Source organism: Rhinoraja longicauda, chromosome 18 (genome assembly GCF_053455715.1).
Source record: "Rhinoraja longicauda isolate Sanriku21f chromosome 18, sRhiLon1.1, whole genome shotgun sequence".
NCBI classification, from domain to species: domain Eukaryota; kingdom Metazoa; phylum Chordata; class Chondrichthyes; order Rajiformes; family Arhynchobatidae; genus Rhinoraja; species Rhinoraja longicauda.
The window spans coordinates 40002215-40013051 of record NC_135970.1 but is presented as its reverse complement, the minus strand read 5'-3'; the positions used below and the strand labels follow the sequence as shown (position 1 = coordinate 40013051).

Genomic DNA, 10837 nt, shown 5'->3' with positions numbered 1-10837 from the left:
GAGAAAACCCACGCAGTTATAGGTAGAACGTACAAACTCCGTACAGACAGCACCCGGAGTCAGGATTGAACCCGGGTCTCTGGCGCTGTGAGGCAGGAACTCTACCACTGCGCTGCCTCCATTACAATGGAGCCAATGGGAAGGATACAGAGTGCAGAATATAGTTCTCAGCAATGTTGTGCAACAGTTCCATACACAAAGTCCAATGCCTGCAATAGGTAGAAGTGAACCAGACAGTACCCATCTTTCTAAAGGTATGTCCTTTTATTCTAAGACTGTGCCCTCTGGTCCTAGACTCTCCCACTGGTGAAAACGTCCTCTCTACATCCACTCTATCCAGATCTTTCACCAATTGATGTTTCAATGAGGTCCACTCCTCATCCTTCTAAACTCCAGGGAGTTACAGGCCCAGTGCCGTCAAATGCTCAGTATTTGTGAACCCACTCAATCCTGCGATAATTCTCATAAACCTCCTCTGGACCCTCTCCAACGCCAGCACATCTGTCCTCAGCAATGGGGCCCAAAACTGCTCACAATACTCCAAATGCAGACTGACCAGAGGCTTATAAAGTCTCAGCATCACATCCCTGTTATTTTTATTCGAGTTCTCTCATAATAATTATTATCTGAATGGTGTCAAGTTAGGAAAAGGGAACGTACAACGTGATCTGGGTGTCCTAGTGCATCAGTCACTGAAAGGAAGCATGCAGGTACAGCAGGCAGTGAAGAAAGCCAATGGAATGTTGGCCTTCATAACAAGAGGAGTTGAGTATAGGAGCAAAGAGGTCCTTCTGCAGTTGTACAGGGCCCTAGTGAGACCGCACCTGGGGTACTGTGTGCAGTTTTGGTCTCCAAATTTGAGGAAGGATATTTTTGCTATTGAGGGCGTGCAGCATAGGTTTACTAGGTTAATTCCCAGAATGGCGGGACTGTCATATGTTGAAAGACTGGAGAGACTAGGCTTGTATACACTGGAATTTAGAAGGATGAGAGGGGATATTAATGAACAGTATAAGATTATTAAGGGGTTGGACACGTTAGAGGCAGGAAACATGTTCCCAATGTTGGGGGAGTCCAGAACCAGGGGCCACAGTTTAAGAATAAGGGGTAGGCCCTTTAGAACAGAGATGAGGAAAAACTTTTTCAGTCAGAGTTGTGAATCTGTGGAATTCTCTGCCTCAGAAGGCAGTGGAGGCCAATTCTCGGAATACATTCAAGAGAGAGCTAGATAGAGCTCTTAAGGATAGCGGAGTCATGGGGTATGGGGAAAAAGCAGGAACGGGGTACTGATTGAGAATGATCAGCCATGATCACATTGAATGGCGGTGCTGGCTCGAAGGGCCGAATGGCCTCCTCCTGCACCTATTGTCTATTGTTAAGATTGCATTTGCCTTCCTTACCACTGATTTAACTTGCAAATTAACCTTTTTGTAATCCTGCACCAGCACTCCCAACCCCCTGACGGCACGGTGGCGCAGCGGTAGAGTTGCTGCCTTACAGCGAATGCAGCGCTGGAGACTCAGGTTGGATCCTGACTACGGGCGCCGTCTGTACGGAGTTTGTACGTTCTCCCCGTGACCTGCGTGGGTTTTCTCCGAGATCTTCGGTTTCCTCCCACACTCCAAAGACGTACAGGTATGTAGGTTAATTGACTGGGTAAATGTAAAAATTGTCCCAAGTGTGTGTAGGATAGTGTTAATGTGCGGGGATCGCTGGGCGGCGCGGACCCGGTGGGCCGAAGGGCCTGTTTCCGCGCTGCATCTCTAAATCTAAAAATCTAAATCTTACCAATTGTCCTTGGACCCCATCACTTATTGAATGAATAAATGGAATGTTTCATTCATTCATAATTATTTCCCTCCTTGCCCTAAACCTCACCTCTGCCTCTGGCTTTCCCTTCTCTGGGCAAAATACTCTGTGCAATAACCCTATCTATTGCCTTCATGATTTTATGCACCTCTATGAGATCACCCCCCCCCCCCCCCCCAAGTCTCCTGTGCTCCAAGGAATAAAGTCCTAGTCCGCCCAACCTCTCCCTACGGCTCACGCCCTCAAGTTCTGGCAACTTGCTCTTAGATCTTCTCTGCACGCTTTCTAGCTTAATGACATCATTCTACAGCAGGGTGACCATGACTGACCACAATACTCCAAATGAGGCCACACCACTGTATTGTGTAACTATAACATATTGTGTCACTATAACCACCCCAATCTTTATGCTCAATGTACCAAAAGCTTTCTCGACCACCCTCTCTCCCTGTGATACCACTTTCAGGGAACTATGTACCTGGTCACCTAGATCCCTTTGCTCGACAACACTCCCCAGAGCCCTGCCATTCATTGTGATGGCCCTGCCCTTGTTTGACTTCCAAAAATGCAATACTTTACACACTTACCACATTAAACTCCATCAGCCATTCCTCAGCCCACTTGCCCAGCTGATCAGGGATGATCAAGGTCCTGCTATGATTTTTGATCTTCACTATCTACAATTATTGTCACTATCTACTGCTTTGGAGCCAGTATATCCGTTTGAAAGGTTATCAATTCTAAATCTCTAGATTAGAGGGCATAGCTTTAAGGAGAGAGGGACAAAGTTTAAATGCGGTGAGTGGGGCACAGAGAGTGGTGGATGCCTGGAATGTGCTGGCAGGAGTGGTGGTGACAGATGCAGTCAACAGTGGCTTTCAAGAGACCTTTAAATAGGCACTCCAGGGAATGGAGCAATATGGATCACATGCAGCAGAGGAGTTCAATTCAACTTGGCATCATGTTCGGCACAGACATTGTGGGCCGAATGGCCAGTTCCTGTACTGTACTGTGTACTAAATCTAAAGCACCCCAGTTTGTGTGTGTCTGCCCTTCTTTAGTTAGAGGGTGGTGAATCTGAGGAATTCCTTGCCACAGAACGCTGAGGAGGCCAAGTCAATTAATATTTTTAAGGCCGAGGCAGATAGATTCTTGATTAGTACGGGTGTCAGGGGTTATGGGGAGAAGACAGGAGAATGGGGTTGAGATGTAAAGATAGATCAGCCTCGATTAAATGACAGAGTAGACCTAATGGGCCGAATGGTCTAATTCTACTATCACTTATGAATGTATGAAAACACAGAACCTGAATAGATTTACATAGAAACATAAAAAATAGTTGGAGTAGGTCATTCGGCCCTTTGAGCCTGCACCGCCATTCAATATGATCATGGCTGATCATCCAACTCAGTATCCCGTACCTGCCTTCTCTCCATACCCCCTGATCCCTTTAGCCACAAGGGCCACATCTAACTCCCCAAGGGCCACATCTAACTCCCTATTGGTGTTTTGTTATTTATATTTGTGGATATGGTAGTATAGTGGCTACGATGCTTGACGACCACTCCTCAAGTTACACTAATAATCTGGAGTCATTCACGTAGATCACACACTGTAGCTGGGGTATTTAAATTCTGTTGATTAAATAAATTTGGAACAAAAAGCTGGTATTGGTAACAGTAGCCCTGAACCTTCTGAACAGTTTAAAAATGAAAGAAAGTCTGAAGTTCTCGACTAGTCTGCAGTAATGTGGTTAATTAACCTTGAACGCACTTGGAATGAAAAGCTAGCCTTCACTTCAGGCAGTTCATTGAACGTAATCAAAATCCATATCTTTGTTTTTGTCTTTGTTATCGTTTAAATGTTTCTTTTGATTTATTTTTAACTCTGTATATGTGGGGGGTGGTGGGGGGGGACCTTTTTTTCCAATCTCCTCCTCAACGGAGATGCGACCTTTACCGTGTTGTGTCTCCGTTCGTGCTACGGCCTAACACCGTGGAGTTGGCGGCCTCCAGCTGGGATCGACCTTGAAGACTCCGGAGGCTTCGGCCGTGGGCCCTGCAGACCGCAACATCGGGAGCTCGCAGGTCCCTGGCTGGCGACCGGCTTTCGGGAGCTCCAGCCGTAGCAGCTTCGACCGCCCCGAAGCGCGAGGTTTGATTGACCCACTCGCAGGCCCTTCATCGCCCTGCGCGGCCTGGCCGCGGCACTTTCCATCGCCCGGTGGGGGCTCAGGACCTTCATCGGCCTGCTCGGCTCGGCCCTGGGACTTTCCATCGCCCGGTGGGGGCTTCAAAAGTCGGGAGCCTCGATTGCCTCGTGGCACCACGGGAGAAGAATGAGGAGGAGATAAGACTTTTCTTTGCCTTCCATCAGTGAGGGTGTGCCTGGAGCAATCACTGTGATGGCTGTTTGTGTTAAAAATTGTAATTGTGTGTCTTGTGTCCTTTATTGTCTACTGCCGGACCCTGACGTGAGAGGACGCTGGCGCTATTTGTTCGCCGCTTCTCCGTCAGGATAGTTCGTCTGTTTGTTTTTATGTCTTGACTGTTTTTGTAAAGCGTCTTTGAGCATTTGGAAAAGCGCTATAAAAAATAAATGTTTATTATTATTATATCTCACCAATTAATAATAAAAACGAATATTTTTGATGTACTATTTTTTACATAGTCAAAGTTAATAATTAAGGCAGAAAGGATTGAAAATTGTGGTAAAAGAATTTATTTTCAAATTACCAAAAGACCATTAAACTTTGGATTAACATTCTCAGACCCATGGTAGTTTGTATTGGAAGCCCCAATCATGAAACACTATTTTTCAAAGCCACCACAATAAGTTTATACTTTTAGTGAAAATATAAAAGTGATATAAGCAAATCAAAATATTGCAAGATAAACTTGCAAGAGATCCCGTTCAGTTCTCCTTTATCCTGAAGGAATTGAAAAGTATAACAAAAAACAAGATGGAAATGTGTCCTCTCTCGCTTCCACTAAACAGACAGGTCCACCACCAATTTTTCCAGTACCCTTGGATCCAGAGCCTTTCTGAACTATCTGTTTGGCCAGATGGTCCACCTGGACAGCCCAAAGGGTCGAGTATCGGCCCGTAAAGTCAGAGGTGGGAATGGACCTGCTGGCTCGGGCAGTTCCAGGGCCCCAGGGGACAAATTCGACCCGCCGATTGGCATGGATGTCTCGATGAGCTCAGCCGCCTCACCCAACCTTGTTGCCACATTTTCGGGGGGGACGGGGGACGGACAGACTTCCAGGGGGTTTTCAACAACACAGTCGTAATTTTGTCTGGATTAAAGGAGGTGCCAGACCGTCAGTTGCTGAACAATCGCTGGTGGACCTGTTGTATCCTATTCAGGAATTTGAAGAACTGAAATTCATTGTACTACCTTGCACCAATGCCCAAAGACAAACATCTAACCCAAAGACAACATTGCACACTAAAATCTTTCTTTTGACCCGACAGCTCCTTTTCCAAGTGTGGGAAGCATGGATCCGATTGTCACACTGACCAGGATGGGGCAGGGGAAATCCTAGATTCACAAGAGGCGAGGGGTGTGGGAACAAGAGGACCAGGTAGTTGACAGATGGTCCAGGAACAAGAGCCAATCCCCAGGCGATACATAGGGACAGTGACGTTTCCCCATTAACTGTGTGGCACGACCTCCATTAACCGCAAGGAATCTCAGAGAACACTGAACAATGGATACCAGGAGCCTCGCCAGTGCTATCACCCATTGACCAGTGGACGGCAGTCAGCAGCCCAGCATGGCTTCCGATTTATTTTAAATTGGCAGTGGCCCCTTTGAAGGTGGCGATTTGGTGGATTCTGGGAGTGATCACACAGTGGCCTCTCGTGTTAATCCATCATTGATGTTGAGGACTCATCAGCTCGAGTGGGCACGTGCTCGAACCTGGAGCTGTACAAGGGCACTCCAGCACTGTCCATCTCGCCAGCAGGAGAACCAGCTAGAAACAAGGGGCAGACTCCACCATTTGGCAATTTCCATTCTCTATCAAGGCTCCCCCTATCCCCCCTCCCCCACCCCACCTCCAATCAATCTTCCACTGTACATTCAGCCCAATAGAATTCTCCCCTTTTTAGACCTTAGCTTCATTCCTCTCGTGGTTTTTGTTTAACGACTGTTCCTGCACTCTCTTCATTTCCAGCCCTTTCACCCAGGTGTAGGCAAAGGATCCGATGAGGACCAGCAGGTTACTCATCCACCAGAGGAAGGTCTTGACCTCTTCAAAGTAGAACACAGCCATGACGGTTTGCGTGCAGGCCTTGGCGGTTCCAGAGACGTTGTGGGTCAGTGGGCTGGTGAATTTGATCTGTAGTCCCGTGACGTACCCAATGGCAAACCCAAACACACCTCCTAAAATCATGACCGTCCAAAAGCTGTAACTGTTGAGCTTGTCAAAGTTATACAGTACTTGTAGTTCCCCAGTGACTGCGATTAATGGAATGAACAGTACGCAGGCATTGATGTTGTTGTAGTAGGTTAGTTTCCAAATGCTGCCGTCGACAGCCGGCAGAACCCTCTTGGTGTAAATGGCATTCAGCGACACGCACAGACTGGCCACGACGCCGAACATCACACCCGACCACGACAGGCTGCCTGCTGCACCTTCCTGGTTTATTCCCAGGCAGAAACCACCTACAACAAAGAAATAACAAAGTCAGCATTCGGGGCTGCAAAAACGGACATTTCTAAACACATAGAAACAGAAAATAAGGTGCAGGAGTAGGCCATTCGGCCCTTCCAGCCAGCACCGCCATTCAATATGATCACGGCTGATCATCTAAAATCAGTACCCCGTTCCTGCTTTCTCCCCACATCCCTCGATTCTGTTCACAGACTCATGGTTTATAAAGGCGATGTTGGAGTTTGGTTGGGGCATTGTTAACACCGTCGTCTTGATTCGGCAGTCAGCCCCTGCGTTAACTGCACGGTGGTGCAGTGGTAAAGTTGCTGCCTTACAGCGCCAGAGACCCGGGTTCGATTCTGACTACGAGTTCTGTGTGTATGGAGTTTGTACGTTCTCCCCGTGACCCGTGTGGGTTTTCTCTGGGTACTCTAGTTTCGTCCCACATTCCAAAGATTTTCAGGTTTGTAGGTTAATTGGTTTGGTAAAAGTTGTAAATTGTCCCTAGTTTTGTGTGGGATAGAGTTAGTGTACGGGGATCGCTGATCGGCGCAGACTCGGTGGGCTGAGGGGCCCGTTTCCACGCTTTATCTCTAAACTAAACTAAACAGAGAGGCGAGGAGATTTGACAAGGGTGATAACTGGTTTAGTCAGCTGCCTGTGGCAGCAGAAACAGGAGACAGAGGCCTCAGATTGTATGGTTTTTGGCTCATGAACTTAGAGATGGAGAAAACGTTATACTACCAGTTGTAGCGATGTGCCTGAGGGGGAGGTGGAAACAAATCCAATGTTGCTATTGCTTTACAGTGAAAACTTTGTATTGTGTGCTCATCAGTCAAATCATACTGCTGCGTGTACAATCAGACCACAGTACAAGTCATGCAAAGAGAAAGACAAAGAGTGCAGCATCTAATGTTACAGCTAAAGAGGAATTGCAGATCAAAGAAAAGTGCAAAGGCTACAACGAGATAGATGGGGGCGTTCAGGACTGCACCCGGAGCTCACGAAAGATCCATTCCACAATCTGATAACAGGAGGGACAGGACAGGACTGTTCCTGAATCTGGTGGTCCATGCGTTCGAGCCTTTGTACCTTCTGCTCGATGTGAGGTGTGAAAAGAGAACAACAGTGTTGTGAGCAGTCCTTTATTATGTTGGCTGCTTCCCCAAGGAAGTGTGGGGGAAATTAACCAAAGCTGGTTTGTGTGATGAACTGGGTTATATCCACAACTCTGTAATTTATTGTGGTTTTGCGCAGGGCAGTTCCCAAACCAAGTTGTAATGCAAAGTGGAGCAGTGTAAATATTTACAATAACTTTCATCGCCAAAGTGCGGGATGCAGATTTGACGGTCACTTTTTAAAGCACTTACTCACGAGTAACCTTGTCACCAATCTGAGGTTTGGCCTTTGCCAGGGCAAGTCGGCTTCAGACAACACAGAACGGAGTAACCTTTACATGGTGAGAGGTGCTCAAAGGGACCATGGCGTGTTTGTACAAGAGTCAATGAAAGCTGGTGCAACCAGTGATTAGCACAGCAAACCTGTCAGCCTTTAATGCCAGAGTTTGAATATAGGATACGGAAGTCTTATTTGAATACAGGATAAGGCAATTGTACAGGATCTGGATGAAGTCACACTAGAAATATTGATTTCCACACAAACAAAGAAAATACTGGCCATTAAGTGAACCAAGGTTCCCTAGACATTGTGCGTGTGTGTGTGCGCGCACGCATGAGCATGCATGTGGGGGGGGGGTAAACTGAATGAGAAAACTGAGGCTATTCTTTAGATGAACAAAAAATCTTATTGAAACTTGAAATTCTTAGAGGTCTCCACCACAGGATGGATGTAGGCCCTGGATGAGAGGGCTAGAATCAGGAGTGAGAGGAGGTAATTGAGGCAGGAACTATAACATCATCTAAAAGACTTTTGGACAGCCACAAGGATAGGAAACGTTTAGAGGGATATGGGCCAAACGCAGGCAGATGGGACGAGTGTAGATGGGGCATCTTGCTCAGCATGTTTCCATGTTCCAATATGGCTCTCAGAGGCACAGCCTCAGGATAAAAGACAATCTTGAGCAAAACACAAACCGTTGGAGGAACTCAGTCGCTCGAGCAACATATGTGGACAGAAAATGTTTCTGCTGGGACCTTTTTTCAGACTCTAAAGGGCCCCAACCCTAAATGTCATCTGCCCATTCCCTCCACTGATGTTCCTCTAGCAGTTTCCATACCCTGCAGTCTCCCCCATCTGTAGCCCTCAATTAAATATCCCCCCCCTTCAAGGAAAGAGAAACAGACCAAGCCTGTCTGAAAAAGCCCCCTCGACATCCATTCCTTTCACAGATTGTTGCCTGACCCGCCGAGTTACTCCAGCACTTTGTGTTTTGCTCAATATTCCAGCATCTGCAGTTCCTTATATATCTCTCCAGTCTCTCTTCAATTCCAATCCAGGCAACATCCTGGTAAACATTGTAGACAATAGGTGCAGGATGAGGCCATTCAGCCCTTCGAGCCAGCACCGCCATTCAATGCGATCATGGCTGATCACTCTCAATCAGTACCCCGTTCCTGCCTTCTCCCCATACCCCCTCACTCCACTATCCTTAAGAGCTCTATCCAGCTCTCTCTTGAAAGCATCCAACGAACTGGCCTCCACTGCCTTCTGAGGCAGAGAATTCCACACCTTCACCACTCTCTGACTGAAAAAGTTCTTCCTCATCTCCGTTCTAAATGGCCTACCCCTTATTCTTAAACTGTGGCCCCTTGTTCTGGACTCCCCCAACATTGGGAACATGTTTCCTGCCTCTAATGTGTCCAATCCCCTAATTATCTTATATGTCTCAATAAGATCCCCCCTCATCCTTCTAAATTCCAGTGTATACAAGCCTAATTGCTCCAGCTTTCAACATACGACAGTCCCGCCATTCCGGGAATTAACCTAGTGAACCTACGCTGCACGCCCTCAATAGCAAGAATATCCTTCCTCAAATTTGGAGACCAAAACTGCACACAGTACTCCAGGTGCGGTCTCACCAGGGCCCGGTACAACTGTAGAAGGACCTCTTTGCTCCTATACTCAACTCCTCTTGGTACAAAATATCCCGAGCATTGCCAATTGCCACGCAGTTACAATTACCTATGATGATGCCGCAGCACAGTATTGCTCGCAAGGAAGTGGTCTGCTTCAACATGACATAGGAGAGCAGGACATTAAAGACGGTGGTCAGGGAACGGCCGACGTTGTAGAAAGCCACGCCGACGTATTTGAGGCACAGGTTGTTGAAAGTGATCATCCCGATGAAGACGATGGAGAGCGGGAGAACCTCCCTGGAGATCTTGAGGTCGAAGGTGATGGAGGGGAAGCTCACCAGGCCGGGGCAGAACTGGGCCAGGGTGTTGAGCAGGAAGCACAGGAGCACGGTCACAAAGCACTGGAAGCAAGTTATAAAGAGCGGCGCGTCCAGGTGCAGGGCCGGGCTGGCCAGCAGATACTTGTTGAGAAACACCATGGTGATCGACACGAACCAGTACGACAGCACCACGCAGGTGATCTTCAACGCTTTGGTCGCGAACGGCTCTGAGCTGCCCTGCTCTGGGCTGGACGACATCGCCATTTTGAGGATGTGGGAGCGCTTCAGGGAAGTAATGCTCATAGTCCGCCGCCGCACGACATGCAGAGAGGCCTTACTTACTGCTGGCAATGTGCAAAACAGCAAACCCCCAGAGAGAATCCAACGGCAACAGTCAGAATCACGGTCACCAAAATACCTAATGAATGCACAAACAAACAAACAAACAGACAGACAAACAAACAGCTGGTGAATCCGGGCTGGGAACGCGGAACCTCCACACACACACAGGCGCCGCCACTCCTGCTCTACTTCCGGGTAATGTAGCAATGCCGCGGTCGCCTGGCAACCCGCGCTCCAATGGGGGCTCACAATCCAGCGTCGCCCCGGCAAGCGCCTCTGTGGCGGCAACCTCGCCTCTACTAGGTCATTGGTTATCTTTGGTTCTCGGTTCTTGGTCCTCCAAAATATTCCAAATGGAATTTAAACTGGAGGAGGTGGAGTATGTACTTAAGCAAGAAGGACCTCTTGGAGAAGAAGAGCTACCTTAAGGTAGACACAAAATGCTGGAGTAACTCAGCGGGTCAGGCAGCATCTCTGGAGAGAAGGAATGGGTGATGTTTCCGATCAGGATCCTTCTTCAGTCTGAAGAAGGGTCTCGACCCGAAACGTCACCCATTCCTTCTCTCCTGAGATGCTGCCTGACCCGTTGAGTTACTCCAGCATTTTGTGTCTACCTTCGATTTAAATCAGCATCTGCATTTTATTTTCCTAAAAGCTACACGCAAATGTA

At 47.7% G+C, this 10837-nt stretch overlaps 1 protein-coding gene across 1 annotated transcript; it reads right to left on the bottom strand.

The window, feature by feature from the left end:
- Positions 1–4547: 4547 nt before the first annotated feature.
- Positions 4548–10338, bottom strand: slc35c1 (solute carrier family 35 member C1). The gene is made up of 2 exons (XM_078415554.1): positions 9612–10338; positions 4548–6481 (listed from the first exon to the last, which is right to left on the bottom strand). The coding sequence occupies exons 1-2, from the start codon at positions 10126–10128 to the stop codon at positions 5922–5924; spliced, it is 1077 nt and encodes a 358-aa protein (XP_078271680.1). The 5' UTR covers positions 10129–10338; the 3' UTR covers positions 4548–5921.
- Between the last annotated feature and the right edge of the window lie 499 nt (positions 10339–10837).

Bases quoted from the DNA above. Each gene is read 5' to 3' on its own strand.
- slc35c1 (XM_078415554.1), bottom strand. From the start codon at position 10,128: ATGAGCATTACTTCCCTGAAGCGCTCCCACATCCTCAAAATGGCGATG. The intron at 6,482-9,611 runs GTAATTGTAACT...TCTTTGTTGTAG, and splicing joins GTGCTGCGGCATCATCATAG to GTGGTTTCTGCCTGGGAATA.